Source organism: Salmo salar, chromosome ssa09 (assembly GCF_905237065.1).
Source record: "Salmo salar chromosome ssa09, Ssal_v3.1, whole genome shotgun sequence".
Taxonomy (NCBI): domain Eukaryota; kingdom Metazoa; phylum Chordata; class Actinopteri; order Salmoniformes; family Salmonidae; genus Salmo; species Salmo salar.
Window position 1 is genome coordinate 92,182,289 of NC_059450.1, and position 16,422 is coordinate 92,198,710.

A 16,422-nucleotide genomic window follows, 5' to 3' on the forward strand; every position below is an offset into this window, starting at 1 on the left:
ACGGTTTGCTAGAGTGCGTGGCAGTTTATATAACTTGGCTTGTAGGTGAAATTGCCATGAATGTTTCACTTTTGGCTCAGATAATGGGGGGGGGGGTAATGTTCCACTTCAAGGGCAGTGGAAGGAAAGCTGGTTTTCCAATAGTCAGCTCTTTTAACTCAGAGCTAATGGATTGTGCAATTGTAAATTAGTTGTAGGCTGCTGTACACGGGCCTTTGATTTTACAAAATACAAATTAAATGGAACCATAGAAAAACATTAATTAACATATCAATCATATGTAAAATGCCCTCTAATAAACCTATCCACATTGTAATTTATCCACCCAATCTTTGCAGCAAATTTTAGGCCTATCTACTGGAGATTAGACTATAGTGAAAAGGTAGTGCAACAAAAAAACAGTTCAAGAATTTAAAGACTTTTACTGCCATCTAGTGATCCGTTTTGGGAGTGCATATGACTCATTCTCACTCAGAAGTAGAACAAAGCATCAGCTGGTTAGTCATTTGTAATAAGAGCCCCACAGTGGAGGTGTCATGATACCCATAAAACCTAGCGGTCAAACAGGGAAATTAGAATTTTAGAAACTTAAAATGAGGGCTGTTTCGTGTAGGCTTATCCTGGTGTCCCATTTTGATAACCGTGTGTAAATCTCTTTCGGACAAGGTGACTTTTATCAATATATTCAGCTGTATATACTCTCAGATTCGAAAATGCTAATTAGCATCAAAGTAGACATCATGTAAGACTACAAATCCCTGCAAGCTCCTGCACATTATCTCTAACTGACACCTTTGTTAACAGGTATTGTGCCAATTTAAAACTTTCACATGACAGTTCAGAATTGTCCATTATTAATTACTAAATTTAGCTAACATTAGAATCCAGAGATTCTTACCTTTGCCTCGATTTGCAGTCTCATCCAGATCATGGTATTTGTAGTTCTTTATGATAGCCACATTAGCAGCTAATTAGCGTTTCAGTTTTTTTTTGGGGGGGGGGTAAATACAGGCGAATATATTGATATTTGTTGATAAGTCACCTTGTCCTAGAGAGATTTACACGGTTATCAAAACATCACCCCAGGGTAAGCCTACATGTAACACAGCCCTTATTTGAGGTGATCCTATAATCCCCTATGGGAAAAACGAATAGTGGAAAAACAATTGGAACCATTTCCTTGTTTGAATGCTAGGTTTGATGTGTATTATGACTCATACTGTGGCACTCTATAGAAGTGACATTACATGCTGACCAGACCTCTCGCGCACGTGTGTCCACGTCGCATGCATGTTGATTTTGTCCACCCAAACCAGACACGATCAGGACACGCAGGTTGAAATATCAGAACGAACTCTGAACCAACTATATTAGTTTGAGGACAGGTCGAAAAGCAGTAAACATTTGATTTATTAATCCACAGATAAAAGGTTCAACTGAGTTTGTTTCTAGTAATCTCTCCTCCTTCAGAGTTCTTCTTCTTTGGACTTCATATGGCGGTTGGCAACCAACTTTAAGGTACATTACCACCACCAACTGGACTGGAGTGTGGACAACCGAGATGCCAGTTGTCTTGAAAGCACAATTATACAAATTAGTGCAACATTATGGAACATCACAGGGCAGACAATTTTACATGACAGAATCTGGGCCCTGTTCAAATACACCAAAAAATGTATTCTCTCTTCCCCTGCATTCCTAGGGACTCCCAAGTGGCATAGTGGTTTAGGACACTGCATCTCAGCGCAAGAGGTGTCACTGCCGTACCTGGTCCATAATGCAGGCTGCATCACATCCAGCCGTGATTGTGAGTCCAATAGGGCGGCGCACTAATTGGCCCAGCGTCGTCTGGGTTTGGCCGGAGTAGGCCATCATTGTAAGTAAGATTTTGTTCTTAACTGACCTGCCTAGTTAAATAAAAAACCTAGGGATCAAGGGGCAACTTCTGAGAGTTGATTGTCACATTTTCAGCCATGCAGAAGTCAGATCAAAAAGAATACCTGTAAATTGGGAAATAAAACCACACAGGACAAAGCAATGAAGGAGCAACTTCAATCTTTATTGTATAGCAGAGACGTATCTATACTAAACAAAAATATAAAGGCAACATGCAACAATTTTAAAGATTTTGCTGAGTTACAGTTCATAAGGAAATCACTCAATTGAAATAATTAATTAGGCCCTAATCTATGGATTTCACAACTGTTCAGGGATGCAGACATGAGTGGGCCTGGGAGGGCATAGGTCCAACCACTTGGGAGCCAGGCTCAGCCGATCAGAATGTTTTTCCCCACAAAAGGGATTTATTACAGACGGAAATACTCCTCAGCACCCCTCCCTCCTTTGACAATCTCGCAGGTGAAGAAGCCGGATGTGGAGGTCCTGGGCTGGTGTGGTTACACATGGTTTGTGGTTGTGAGGCCGGTTGGACGTACTGCCAAATTCTCTAAAACATTGGAGGCAGCTTATGGCAGAGAAATGAACATTCAATGCTCCGGTGGACATTCCTGCAGTCAGCATGCCAATTGCACTCCCTCAAAACTTGAGACATCTGTGGCATTGTGTTGTGTGAGAAAACTGCACATTTTAGTGGCCTTTTATTGTCCCCAGTACAAGGTGCATCTGTGTAATGATCATGCTGTTTAATCAGCTTCTCTATATGCCACACCTATCAGGTGGATGGATTATCTTGACAATGCTCACAAATTTATGCACAACATTTTTGAGGAAAGGTTTTTGTGCATAAGGAACATTTCTGGTATATTTTATTTCAGCTCATGAAACATGGGACCAACACTTTACATGTTGCATTTATATTTTTGTTCAGTGTATAACAAGGGATATCATTTTGTACAGGTGTTCCTCTATTTAACAGAAATAGATGTCACTCACGTAACGGACAGGTGAGTGACAGAAAAGCTATTTTTCTCAGGGGTGAAATATAAAAACAGAATGTTGTAGTTTGTCAGTGTCATGTGATAAAAATTAAATACAAAAGTGCAAACAAAGAAGAATTAAATTCCACCCAACGCCCAACCAACCCTGAAAACAACGATTTCAATTCACACAGAAAAAAAAAGCCATTGAAAAATGCAATTTCTGTTATTTTTTTTCACAACATATGTTTACTGCAACCTTCCAGTTTGAGGCCATGTCGAGTTTAGTTCTGGCGAACCATTCTATATCTTAATTACAGTCCTAACACAAGAGTTACATTTAAGCATTAATCTCAGCAGATGCAGTCATTCAAAGCAGATCTTTTACCTGACAAAACCAGCAGGTACTGTGAGACTGTCTCCTTCCAAAATGGCACCCTTTTAACTTTATATATATATATATATATATATATATAGTGCACTACACAGCCACTGTAGTCTTTATAATGAAGAATAATTTTCAGAGACATAAATACAACATGCAGAGAGAGTAGGAAGTGGACTGTGGTGGGTGTAGGTTGTGTGGTCTTCTTTAAAGTTGAATCAATCCCTCCCCCCCTCTCCATTTTTTGCATTGTGAAATTATGGCACACATTTTGGTCCATGGATGCTTAATTTGTCACAACTCTATACCGATGGTCAGTTGCTCCTTTTTCCCCACGTTCTCCTTCACGTTGACTAAGAAACTTCTACAGCAATGCTTCACAGGCATTGGGATCTTTTACAGGAAGTAGTCAGGAGTGCGGCGGGTCACATGGGGCTCTCCTCTGCGAGGGGCGGGATCAAACTGAAGGCTGGACAGGAAACAAAGACAGTCACATTTATATCTGATATGACGCCTTGGAGCGATTTTAGATCTAACAGAGGGTTTGTTTTATTTCAAGACAAGGAAGCTTCCTAACTCATTTATATACTCATAACAATTTCCAATGTTTGGAGTTTAACAATAAAGCTACAAATTAAAAATCCTTAACTGGAATTTTATTCTGAAGTGAATACGTACAATTTATTTATTTATTTAAGTAAACACATTTTGAAGTCAATACTTACAAGGAGTACTTGAGTGTGTCATCCAGCTCCATGATGGCGGCTTGGTTTCCACAGCGATAGCAGTAATTGGGTGCACTGAAGATAGTCACTACGTTACGGTCATGACACCAGTTATAACCCTGTCAAAACAAACACTCAGTAAACCAGAGGTACATCATGACACCAGTTATAACCCTGTCAAAACAAACACTCAGTAAACCAGAGGTACATCATGACACCAGTTATAACCCTGTCAAAACAAACACTCAGTAAACCAGAGGTACATCATGGCACCAGTTATAACCCTGTCAAAACAAACACTCAGTAAACCAGAGGTACATCATGGCACCAGTTATAACCCTGTCAAAAACAAAACACTCAGTAAATCTAGGAACAAGACAAAGTGCAAGTCTTGCGAAGCTAAAACACATTACATCATGCAAACAGGACAAAGTATGCATTTCTGTAAAAAAAAAATATATATATAAAATAATTCTCAGTATTTAAAAAAAGGATAGACATCTTAGGACAAGGCTAGTCAAAAGTTATGCTGTGGATCTTTGTGAATGCACAGCTTGATAAATTACCTTGCACTTTGCACTGAAGAGATTTAGCATATTGTCACATTGCATTATGAAGAAACAGGAGAATACCAGGCTAACTGGTGTTCATTTTACATTGCATTTAATAAGTCCTTAGAGGATGAAATGTGCCACTGTACCTCCATGACGAGCTGGTGAGCTCTGGAGACCAGGGTAAGTCCGTTAGCATGGTTGAAAGTCTCTGAGATGTCCTGTCCAAAGGTGTAGCCGGCACCGCGGGGAGAGATGCCCCAGCCACCACGGTCATCGGGGTCTGACCACAGCAGGTCACACATCGGACCCTGGGGGAGAGAGACGTGGCCATGTTATTAAGGTCAACAATACTGTGAACACTACATGATGTGAATAAGGTGGCCATGTTGGCGAGGTCAGGCCGCATCACTTGGAGCGTCACAGCACGATGTGATGTCATCGAAGGTGTTTTGTGTGTGCATATTACAACTGAGATGAGTAGTGACTGGTTGGCTGGTTGATAGATGAACTATCTGATATACAAATGGTCAGAGCTTACAGACTCCAGTGGATGATCAATATCCACACAAGCATACTATGACACGCTAAACAACTGGAAACGCTTCACTCAACATGAACAAAACAGGGATCTCCTGGCTAGAGGCAAAAGCCCTCAGACAGCAGTGAGTGAGGTGGAGAGCATGGTGGACGCCCCTATGCTCCCAAGGGGACCAAGAGGTTTATTAAGTCAAGTCAATACTATGAAACAACATATTAGACATGCATTCTAACTAGCATGGTAGTATGAAGATTGGACGTTGCTTCTAGGAACGTGGAAGTGAGCTGACCTCATGAGGAACCTCCTGTAAGCGATCCAGCGCTCGAATGTGTTCCAGTGTGTCTATTGAGGGGGACAGTCCACCGTGGAGACAGAAGATCTGCAGAGGAACAACAAGTCAATTAGGACATTTCCATCTAAAACACGTGTGATTGGTAGAACAAAGCAATCATTTAGGATGACATTTCCATCTAACATCTTGGCCAGGTCGCAGTTGTAAATGAAAACTTGTTCTCAACTAGCCTACCTGGTTAAATAAAGGTAAAATAAAATAAATTGTGTCATTGTTATAAACAAAATCAGTAACAGATGCACGTGAACATTGTGTTGGGTTGTAAATGTCAAAATCAATTACTTTTAAGACCTGTACAGCACATGGCTGCTGAATTGAATGGTTATGTAATAACATAGTGGTAAAGAGTTCACTGCCACTACCTCGCTTTCCAATTGAGGAGCAAACTGAAGGAGAGAGAAGATTCAGCAACACTTGGGAGGACAACAGAATTCAATATAAAAAAAAGCGTATTTATTGCTAAAAGTAGAACCAACGCGTTTCGGCTTTGGGCCTTCGTCAGGGCCTTCGTCATGGTTTTGATGAGGTCAAAAGCCGAAACGCGTTGGTTCTACTTTTAGCAATAAATAAGCTTTTTTTTATATTGAATTCTGTTGTCCTCCCAAGTGTTGCTGAATCTCCTCTCTCCTTCATAACAGTGATACTAATAATACATTTGTTTTATATAGCGCTCTTCAAGGACCCAAACAAAGACACTTCTGTAACACTTCCACTAATAAGTAAATATGTGATACATTAAAGCTGCCACATAACTTCTTGGGTGACCCGGCCAAATTCACATAGAAATTAGAGTTATAGATCATTGAAACCAAGTCCAAGAAGTGGTAGATCTGTTCTATGTGGACAATTTCTATGCTTAAGTTTCGCTTTAGTGTCTTTTACTACTGACCGGCCGGGATTGGGAGTCACATAGGGCGGCGCACAATTGGCCCAGCGTCGTCCGGGTTTGGCCTTCATTGTAAATAAGAATTTGTTCCTAACTGACTTGCCTAGGTAAATAAAGGTTAAATACATTTTTTTTTAAACTTTGGTTTTGTACACCAGCGTCAAACAGCTGAAAATAAAATATTTTTGGTTATGGAAAATATATTTCACAGCTGTTTAGATGGTACAATGATTCTCTACACAATGACTACTGGTTTTGTCAAATAAACTGAAATTAGGCAAACTACTAAAATTTTAGCAACCAGGAAATAGCAGAGCTATTTCTGCATAATGCACCTTTAACAACTAATATCTCACCTGGTTATCTACCAGGGCAGTGAGGGGCAGATAGTCAAATAAGTCTGTGAAGTACTTCCAGACGTTGGCGTTTCCGTATTTCCTTAAACACTCGTCGTAGAAGCCGTACACCTGGGTGATCTGTCTGCTCTCGTGGTTCCCTCGAAGGATTGTGATTCGCTCACGGTACCTAACCTGAAGAAGGAAAAACAATTATTAACACATCACTGGATGGGACAACAAGCGCATAACACACATTACATTCACAGTGGCTGCACATTCTGTTTGAGTCAACCAGAGATGGTTTAAGGTTGATAATGACATTTACAGTAGCAGCAATAAATCTTATCCTGTGTTATATCAGTAGGCTGTCCTGTCCTCCATGTAAACCTACTGACCTCCTCTACCCGTTTGAGTTTAACCTTGTTGCTGTTTTTCCACGCGCAAAATAAAATAATTAAGCAATATCAGAAAGGAATCGGCCAAAGCTACTTCAGAGTATACTCGAATACAGGGTTGAGCAGCTGGCGGCCTACGGGCATTTTGTTAGCCCGCGGTCAACCCCCTCCCCCATGAAATGTAAATACTCTTTTTTTTTTCTTAGGAACTCAGTCGGGGTCTCAACTTACTGCTGAGAATTACAAATGGTAGAATACACAAGGTGTCATTTCAAAATGTGGTTGTGCATCAGCAGTTTCTCTCTAGTTAGGTCAGTCACTGACAGTCACTCAATTAACCCACGTCAGCTAAAAATGTTTAGATCTAAACTTGCAGTAATCACGGTCGAATTACCGACGGGTAACATTGATTTTGTTAGTCAGATATATCGAAAACTGCAAACATTTCTGTCCACCCTATGGCAAAATGTGTAGATTTACAGGAAGTTAGCTCTAAAACTGCTAAATCTTCTGTCCACCCCATGGCAAAATGTGTAGATTTACAGGAAGTTAGCTGCAAAACTGCTAACGATTCTCTCTGCCTCATGGCAAACTGAATAGAATTGCATGAAGTTAATTATAAAATTGCTAAATCTTCTCTCCACCCCATGGCAAAATGTCTAGAATTGCAGCAAACTTACTTTAAAACGGCAACATTTTCTCTACACATAAAGTGTAGAATTGCAGGAAATGTCTTTCCATTGTCAAGAGGGGAGCCACTAAAATGTTTTGTTCACAACATGTTACTTAGGGTCTCCGAAAGGCTAGGGCCGGCTCTGACCGCATGTGTGGCTATGGATGTGGGTATATGCAGACCTGCAAACCACTGCTTGCCTGGCTACCCAAACGCTATGCCCACAGATGAGTTTTCCTCTGCAATGGGTCCGAGTAACTCTACAACGATTTCTAGAACGCACAAAACATTCTAACTGTTCTAATTGGTCCCAGAAACCGATGGGTTGGGCCAGAACCAGAACACAAGTGGGTAAAGTGGAGGTTTTAAAATTCATCATTGGTTGTCCTACTCTAATTAGTTAGAGATGATCCAATCATTGATTACTTAGTTTTATACAACACTTCTCATTTTGACCTCACCACAAATGACTTCAATTGTGGCCGCGAAATAATTCAGTTTGAGTCGTCAGGCAAGGCCACTGCGGCCCCTCGTGATGAATTTTTTTAAAATAAAACATTTAAATGGGGGGGGCACCCTCATTAAAATTGCCCATCCCTGCTCTAAAACATTTGGCTATGTTTACCTTGAGAGATACCAGGAGGCTGACTGTCTCTACAGAGTAGTAGCCCCTGTCCACGTAGTCTCCCATGAAGAGGTAGTTGGTGTCCGGAGACTTCCCTCCAATTTTAAACAGCTCCACCAGGTCATGGAACTGGCCATGGACATCCCCGCACACGGTGACTGGACATCTCACCTCCTGCACATTAGACTCCTTCGTCAGGATCTCTTTGGCCTGGAAAGGAGGAGGAGACGAGAAAAGAGTTTGGGGTTAGTGATTTCGTTAGAGGATGGGGGAAATCTGGGATACGGAGCGGGAGTTCAGATGTTATTTCTTCTTTGAGTATTTATCATTTTTTACCTCTACGGATTCGGTGACGCCCCCACGGGACGGTTGAACTAACATGTGCTAATGTGATTAGCATGAGGTTGTAAGTAACATGAACATTTCCCAGGACATAGACATATCTGATATGGACAGAAAGCTTAAATTCTTGTTAATCTAAATTACACTGTCCAATTTACAGTAGCTATTACTGTGAAATAATACCATGCTATTGTTTGAGGAGATTGCACAGTTATGAACTTGAAAATGTATCAATAAACCAATTAGGCACATTTGGGCAGACTTGATACAACATTTTGAAGAGAAATGCAATGGTTCATTGGATCAGTATAAAATGAGGCACATACACTGCTCCCATCTAGTGGCCAAAATGTAAATTGCAGCAAAACTGAAATAATACATTGTGGCTTTTCTCTTGCATTTTAAAAGATGGAACAAAACAAGCATATTTTTTGCTTTGTATTATCTTTTACCAGATCTAATGTTATATTCTCCTGTATTAATTTCACATTTCCACAAACTTCAAAGTGTTTCCTTTCAAATGGTATCAAGAATATGCATATCATTGTTTCAAGGTCCTGAGCTACAGGCAGTTAGATTTGGGTATGTCATTTTAGGCGAAAATTGAAAATCAGAGTCCGATCCTCAGTTATAGTAGCTGATACCCAAGCGGCACACTTTGGAATTCAACTGTAACAAGCCAGAGCGGAGTGTAAAGAACAGCAAGGATATCAAACTGACATTTCCAAAAACATTCATATAAAATAACATAATCAATGCTCCTTACATCCTGCAAGTAAACTACGGTACTGTCAATTCATGTCTGACAACTCCACAGTGAATGCAATGGCAATATGCAGCTCCGCCGCCATTTTCAGAATAATGTAGCTAGCTAGAGCATACAACAGTCGGTGGAGAAATTTACCGTGCTCGGAACAATGATAACAATTAAAATAATTGTTTAACAGTTAGCTAATGGTCGCTGTCTAACATAGCCGGCAAACTATCTTAGCTAAGGGCTTGCAAGATCACACAAATTAAATTGGTTAAAATTACCTTCTCGCAAAGGGCTTTGACTTGGTTTTCCGAGAGCTGCTTGCATTCGCCGAGTTGCTCAATCCACCCATCCAATTCCTTAGTGAATGACTTGTCGTCCATGTCTGGTTATATTTCAGCTAGCTAGTTAGGTTGAAAACCTATTGAAAACTAGTTTAGCTAATACGTTCTCGTCATTCGCACTCGTTTTGCTTTCGTCGAAAATGAATGCACGATCTTGCTAGGTTACCGACTCTGTTTTAAATTGGTTCAAACCCTCGGCACTAGCTAACTACTTGTTAAAAATAATCGATGCATGTACCTCAAGTTTATGTTAATATGAAAAAGCTAAAGAAATGCGTGGTGTAGTTGCAGAAAACTGTCTCTGTATGATATCCCGTGGACCCAACCCAGCTTCTTTCCCGAGCGACAATCAATGAGGGAGTTCTATTACACTGGCCCGGGTTCAACCGGGCAATGGTCCCTCACGTTATCGGGAGGAGCGCCCTTCTCAAATCTAACTGTAATCTGCGCCGCTTTGTCATGTTGCCAGAATCGTCCAGAAACATATATTTATTTTCCATCAAATAAATGTTTGAATTTTCAAACTAGGATTGGGACGTCAGATAAAGCTTTTTTAATCAAAACCAATCACCTTTGCATGTGGAAAAACAGAATCCTATTCATCACATTTATTTAACTAGGCAAGTCAGTTAAGACTTATTTTACAATGACGGCCTACACCGCCAAACCCTCCCCTAAACCCGGACAACGCTGGGCAAATTGTGCGCCGCCCTACGGGACTCCCGCTCTCGACCGGTTGTGAAACAGGGATCGAACCAGGGTCTGTATTCACTCGTCTAGCACTGAGATGCAGTGTCTTAGACCGCTGCGTCACTCGGGAGTAGTTAACTACGTCACTTTTGTTTTGAGACGACTTCTCCGTCGGCCAGAGCTTGTCACCTACCTGGCTCACGTTCGGGAGGCAGCACCGTTCTAAAACAATGCAATCACTTTTCACCCGATTAAAATTTCTCCCACCGGGGTAACCCGAGTCAGATAAACGAACCCGCTTGGTCTTGCTGCGTTTACTTAATTGGCCGACGGACTTCACTGGCCCCCTTAATCTGGGCTTTTCTGCCACCGTGTGGTTGCGAATGGGAACTACATTGTGCTCTCGGTATCAAAATAATAAACCTATCATAATAAATCTCATGAATATTGTGGAAAATAGTGTAAATACATATACTGCTATTCAAATGGATAGGACTACTGTGCATTCACAGTGAATAAATACAATGGACTGGCTGGATTCAAGAACAACTACACAGAATTTGAGGCGGCTCCTCAGGTTTAAGACACACGCATGCGCATTGAGTTTCATCCCAGACAGCAGTAGAATATCATGGTTTGTGCAATACTGGATCTTACATTTCACTGATCTTAGAAACCGCCATAAAAAATAAAATGAAACGCAGCCTAACGTGATCATTGACAGCTGCTTTGAAGGAAACAAATAAAAAAATGCTTTCAGTGAAATGTAGACTAAACTGACAACGGAGTGAAAAGTAGAAATCCCAACTAGCAAGCAAGTCACAGCAAAGAAGAATTGAGTGTGTGCGCGTTCACGCGAAGGGGGTGAGTATTCTGTCAGGGGGGAGATTTTCAGCACAACACCAGAAAAAAAGGAATCTCTTTCCTACATAACAAATATTTTATTTTATTTTAGCAAAAAAGTCGTGTGTAGTTCCAGTAGTTAGCTACACCGCTACATTGCAAAACAAGTAATTAACTACTGAAAACACTACCAAGATTTGAATTTGGTTCAACTACCAGCAAGCTACTGCAAAATGTAATGAAATTACTAGTTGAACTATTTGTAGTTCACTACTCGCCCACACTGGTAACAACCAACACTTCTACAGTTACTGAGTTTCTACGCCTAGTTTCTCACTCGCTGTCACTGGTAGCTATATCAACGGCAGTTTTATCCAAGCAATGCTCTCTCTCTTCTCGCATGTCCTTCAGTTCAGCACTTTGCTGACCAGGCAAGTTCTGGTCACGGTAAGCAAAGCAGGACATACAAGCTACTGGAAGGGCTCAACATTCCACAACAATTATGCAATGACGACTGACGACTTGAGAACGATATTATCAAACACAGACTAGTCTAAAGATGTAGCCGTCACAGTCAAAAATAAGCTAAATATCTCAATATAATCCTAAAACCTCTAATGGGTGCAATGATTTACCCTCTCTACAACCTGTTTATCCCTCTTTATTTGGCCTCCCATCCAGGTGTATGGAGTTGAGGGTCGCTATGCCTATGCTCTCTTCTCAGCAGTCAGCCAGCAGGGCAGACCGGAGCAAGTGGAGAAGGAGCTGGTCACAGTGTCTGTAAGTCAGTCCCATTCATTTCCAACACACAGACACACGGGAACCCCTGACTGTCATCTGTCCCATGAACCTGGATGCCTTTCTCTTTCAGACGACCCAGTTTCAGACTGGTATCCAGCTACTGCCCCATAGCTATACTAAACAGGCATTATTTCTATTCCTCCAGGCCCTAGTCAAGGACCCCAAGCTATCTGGCATCATGGAGAATCACCATGTTAAACGCGGTATCAAAGAGCACACCTTCACTGATGTCATGACCATCATCAACCTCCCCAGTGGGTAGCCAGCCTTATGTCACCTATCTCGACAGACAGGTGAAAGAAAGATGGTGTTACTAAAGTTGTGTGTAATAACCGCGTAATGTGTAATAGTTATCTTGTTTATGTGCCTGTGTCTGTGGCCCTGATGTAGCTCTAACATTAATTGCCCAAAGTAGTGTCGTGGAAATTCTACACAGGGACACTCAAAGTCAATCTTAAATTAATCATTGTTTATTAACAGCAAGCTGGAGAGGTTCCAACCAACTCAATGCACCATGTACACGTCGATCAGGAGCTCCACCGGGTCAGTCCCGTTAGTTCTCTTATATACAGACAAGTTATATTTGCATGATTTAGCTCATTCATCATTCATAATTAATTCATCACTAACATTTGGTTCATGTATGTGACAGACCAATACAGGGTCATGCGTGTGACAGACCAATACCTCACGAGGCTTCTTCTCTCCAAGCTGAGACCTTGAAACTGAGATATCCTTTCGTTCTGGGCGTACTGCCAAATTACAGATACTGATAGTGAGGATTCATTCGATCAGTCACTTGCATGAACACAGAAATAGGTTATTTGATAAGCACAAACATAAAAATGTTCCATCACAGGAGATAACTACATTTGTATTGAATTGAATTGAATATCTTTACTTCCATTCCTCAGATGTTATGGCTGATAATGACCGTCTGACGCTGATCTCTGACATCATCTCAGCCTTCAGCAAGATGATGAGTGCTCACCGTGAAGAGGTCCTCTGTACTGTCTCCACCACACAGGTAGGAACTGACACACACAAACACACACACACACACACACACACACACATATTTAATCTAATCCCAGATCAACCAACTCAAGATGTACATTAATCCACACTAAAATGTAATTGACATGTTGTTTACATTTACAGGACTTAATAATTTGCAGATTAATTATTTTCATTTATTTGACATCTTCCTAATCCTGTGTATCTTTCACAGCCTCTGGATGCTGCCAACCTCAAAGACCTGAGAGTTGCTCTGAATGGCTTCCTGGCCAAAGGAGAGATGCTCAAGCTGGAGACTAAGGTAGGAACTAGGAACTCACAGAGGAGGCTACTGAATAGCTAATACTGAATAGACATAACAAGCCACAGTAGATGAAAGAATAATGGAATCAGTGTCCACCTACAGAATCAGAAACGTTCACATTTTAGGCTTACGTTTCCATTACCCCTGACTAAAATCCTCACCAATAAAGTATGTGAAATAAAGAGATTAATATAGTGATTATGAGCTGGTTTGTACATGTTGCTACAAGTCTGAAGGTCTTTTCTGTTCTCTCTCTGCCCAGTCTGACCCCTCCATCCTGGGTGGAATGACAGTCAGCATCAGGGACAAGTATGTGTACATGTCTACCGAGACTAAGATCCAGAAACTGACCAAGATCAGTAGGGAGAATTGGCATGGCTTGTGTCACAAATGGCACCCTTTTCCCCATGTAGTGCACTACTTTTGACCAGGGCCCATACACCAGGGCCCTTTGTAGGGCAGGTAGCCTAGCGGTTAAGAGCGTTGGGCCAATAACGGAAAGGTCGCTGGTTCGAATACCAGAGACAAATAGGTGACCAATCTGTCAATGTGCCCTTAAGCAATGGACGTAACCCTAATTGCACCTGTAAGTCGCTCTAGATAAGAGTGTCTGCTAAATGACCAAAATGTAAATGTCTGAGACCAGGCTGAGGGAATAGGGTGCCATTTGGGATTTTTTTTTTAAATGTATGCATAATCAACTGGAGCTAAGCCCTATGGACTCATTAGGGAATGAATGGGTAGTGGAACAATGTTAATGGGAAATGCTTATGTACAGTGCATTCGGAAAGTATTCAGACCCCTTGACTTTTTCCAAATTTTGTTACGTTGGTCTTATTCTAAAATAGATGAAATAAAACATGTTCCTCATCAATCTACACACAATATCCCATAATGACAAAGCGAAAACAGGTTTTTAGACATTTTTGCGCAAATGTATTAAATATACAAAAGAAATACATTTATATAAGTATTCAGACCCTTTGTTATGGGACTAAATTGAGATCAGGTGCATCCTGTTTCCATTGATCGTCCTTGAGATGTTTCTACAACTTGATTGGAGTCCACCTGTGGCAAATTCAATTGATTGGTTATGATTTGGAAAGGCACACACCTGTCTATATAAGGTCCCACAGTTGACAGTGCATGTCAGAGCAGAAACCAAGCCATGAGGTCAAAGGAATTGTCTGTACAGCTCCGAGACAGGATTGTGTCGAGGCAAAGATCTGGGGAATGGTACCAAAAAAATTCTGCAGCATTGAAGGTCCCCAAGAACACAGTGGCCTCCATCATTCTTAAATGGAAGAACTTTGGAACCACCAAGATTCTTCCTAGAGCTAGCCTCCTGGCCAAACTGAGCAATCGGGGGAGAAGGGCCTTGGTCAGGGAGGTGACCAAGAACCCAATGGTCACTCTGATAGACCTCCAGAGTTCCTCTGTGGAGATCAATCAATCAAATGTATTTATAGAGCCCTTCTTACATCAGCTGATGTCACAAAGTGCTGTACAGAAACCCAGCCAAAAAACCCAAACAGCAAGCAATGCAGGTGTGGAAGCATGGGAGAACCTCCCAGAAGGAAAACCATCTCTGCAGCACTCCACCAATCAGGCCTTTATGGTACAGTAGCCAGACAGAAGCCACTCCTCAGTAAAAGGCACATGACAGCCCTCTTGGAGGCACCTAAAGGACTCTCAGACCATGAGAAACAAGATTCTCTGGTCTGATGAAACCAACAATGATCTCTTTGGCCTAATGCCAAGCGTCACGTCTGGAGGAAACCTGGCACCATCCCTACTGTGAAGCATGGTGGTGGAAGCATCATGCTGTGGGGATGTTTTTCAGCGGCAGGGACTGGGAGACTAGTCAGGGTCAAGGGAAAGATGAACGGAGCAAAGTACAGAGAGATCCTTGATGACTCCTGATCCAGAGCGCTCAGGACCTCAAACTGAGGCAAAGGTTTACCTTCCAACAGGACAATGACCCTAAGCACATAGCCAAGACAACGCAGGAGTGTCTTCAGGACAAGTCTTTGAATGTTCTTGAGTGGCCCAGCCAGAGGCCGGACTTGAACCCGATCGAACATCTCTGGAGAGACCTGAAAATAGCTGTGCAGCAACACTCCCCATGCAACCTGACAGAGCTTGAGAGGATCTGCAGAGAAGAATGGGAGAAACTCCCCAAATACAGTTGTGCCAAGGATTTAGCATCATACCCAAGAAGACTTGAGGCTGTAATCACTGCCAAAGTTACTTCAACAAAGTACTGAGTAAATGGTCTGAATACTTATGTAAATGTGATATTTCTGTTTTTTATCTTTAAAACATTTGCAAAACTTTCTAAAAACCTGTTTTTGATATGTCATTATGGGGTATTGTGATGTCATTATGGGGTGTTGTGTGTAGATTGAAGAAGGGGAAAAAACAATTTAATCAATTTCAGAGTAAGTCTGTAACGTAACAAAATGTGGAAAAGACGAGAGCTCTGAATACTTTCTGAATGCACTGTATATTATTGCTGGCCACCTTTGATCTTAACAGTACAAATTATTACAGTAAAGCCAGTCTTTCTGTTGTCATGTTCATATTAAATATTTGTTTGCTTGTTTGGTGTTGATTTGCAAAGCCAGAGTGAGGCTAGTTGAATTGTAGCCTCGTAAAGCCAGAGTGAGGCTAGTTGAATTGTAGCCTCGTAAAGCCAGAGTGAGGCTAGTTGAATTGTAGCCTCGTAAAGCCAGAGTGAGGCTAGTTGAATTGTAGCCTCGTAAAGCCAGAGTGAGGCTAGTTGAATTGTAGCCTCGTAAAGCCAGAGTGAGGCTAGTTGAATTGTAGCCTCGTAAAGCCAGAGTGAGGCTAGTTGAATTGTAGCCTCGTAAAGCCAGAGTGGTCGCAAACACATGTTTAGCGACGTTATTGCGAAATGCTTGTGTTCCTTGCTCCAACAGTGCAGTAATATCTAACACACACATTTAAAAGTAAAATA

The 16,422-nt window shown here is 41.5% G+C and overlaps 2 protein-coding genes across 4 annotated transcripts; one reads left to right on the forward strand and one right to left on the reverse strand.

The window, feature by feature from the left end:
* Window positions 1-2,038: 2,038 nt before the first annotated feature.
* On the reverse strand, window positions 2,039-10,170 carry LOC106612245 (serine/threonine-protein phosphatase 2A catalytic subunit alpha isoform). 3 transcript variants are annotated; one of them, XM_045724216.1, is made up of 7 exons: window positions 9,725-10,164; window positions 8,348-8,557; window positions 6,673-6,846; window positions 5,368-5,457; window positions 4,687-4,848; window positions 3,987-4,105; window positions 2,039-3,730 (listed from the first exon to the last, which is right to left on the reverse strand). In XM_045724216.1, exons 1-7 carry the CDS (start codon window positions 9,824-9,826, stop codon window positions 3,658-3,660), a joined length of 930 nt encoding a protein of 309 aa, XP_045580172.1. In that variant the 5' UTR covers window positions 9,827-10,164; the 3' UTR covers window positions 2,039-3,657. The 3 variants fall into 3 exon arrangements, with proteins under 3 accessions (XP_045580172.1, XP_014068709.2, XP_014068710.1); XM_014213234.2 differs by lacking the exons at window positions 2,039-3,730; window positions 3,987-4,105 and adding an exon at window positions 4,162-4,215 and having other exon boundaries at window positions 9,725-10,170; XM_014213235.2 differs by lacking the exons at window positions 2,039-3,730; window positions 3,987-4,105 and adding an exon at window positions 4,222-4,325 and having other exon boundaries at window positions 9,725-10,170.
* A 499-nt stretch (window positions 10,171-10,669) lies between these two features.
* Window positions 10,670-14,267, forward strand: LOC106612246 (ATP synthase subunit O, mitochondrial). Its single transcript, XM_045724217.1, has 7 exons — window positions 10,670-11,341; window positions 12,002-12,100; window positions 12,267-12,414; window positions 12,602-12,664; window positions 13,036-13,148; window positions 13,353-13,439; window positions 13,705-14,267. Exons 5-7 carry the CDS (start codon window positions 13,041-13,043, stop codon window positions 13,867-13,869), a joined length of 360 nt encoding a protein of 119 aa, XP_045580173.1. The 5' UTR covers window positions 10,670-11,341; window positions 12,002-12,100; window positions 12,267-12,414; window positions 12,602-12,664; window positions 13,036-13,040; the 3' UTR covers window positions 13,870-14,267.
* The last annotated feature ends 2,155 nt before the right edge of the window (window positions 14,268-16,422 follow it).

Bases quoted from the DNA above. Each gene is read 5' to 3' on its own strand.
- LOC106612245 (XM_045724216.1), bottom strand. From the start codon at position 9,826: ATGGACGACAAGTCATTCACTAAGGAATTGGATGGGTGGATTGAGCAA. The intron at 4,849-5,367 runs GTCAGCTCACTT...TCTCTCCCCCAG, and splicing joins TACAGGAGGTTCCTCATGAG to GGTCCGATGTGTGACCTGCT. The intron at 3,731-3,986 runs GTAAGTATTGAC...TTTCCTGTCCAG, and splicing joins GACACACTCAAGTACTCCTT to CCTTCAGTTTGATCCCGCCC.
- LOC106612246 (XM_045724217.1), top strand. From the start codon at position 13,041: ATGGCTGATAATGACCGTCTGACGCTGATCTCTGACATCATCTCAGCC. The intron at 13,149-13,352 runs GTAGGAACTGAC...TATCTTTCACAG, and splicing joins GTACTGTCTCCACCACACAG to CCTCTGGATGCTGCCAACCT. The intron at 13,440-13,704 runs GTAGGAACTAGG...CTCTCTGCCCAG, and splicing joins TGCTCAAGCTGGAGACTAAG to TCTGACCCCTCCATCCTGGG.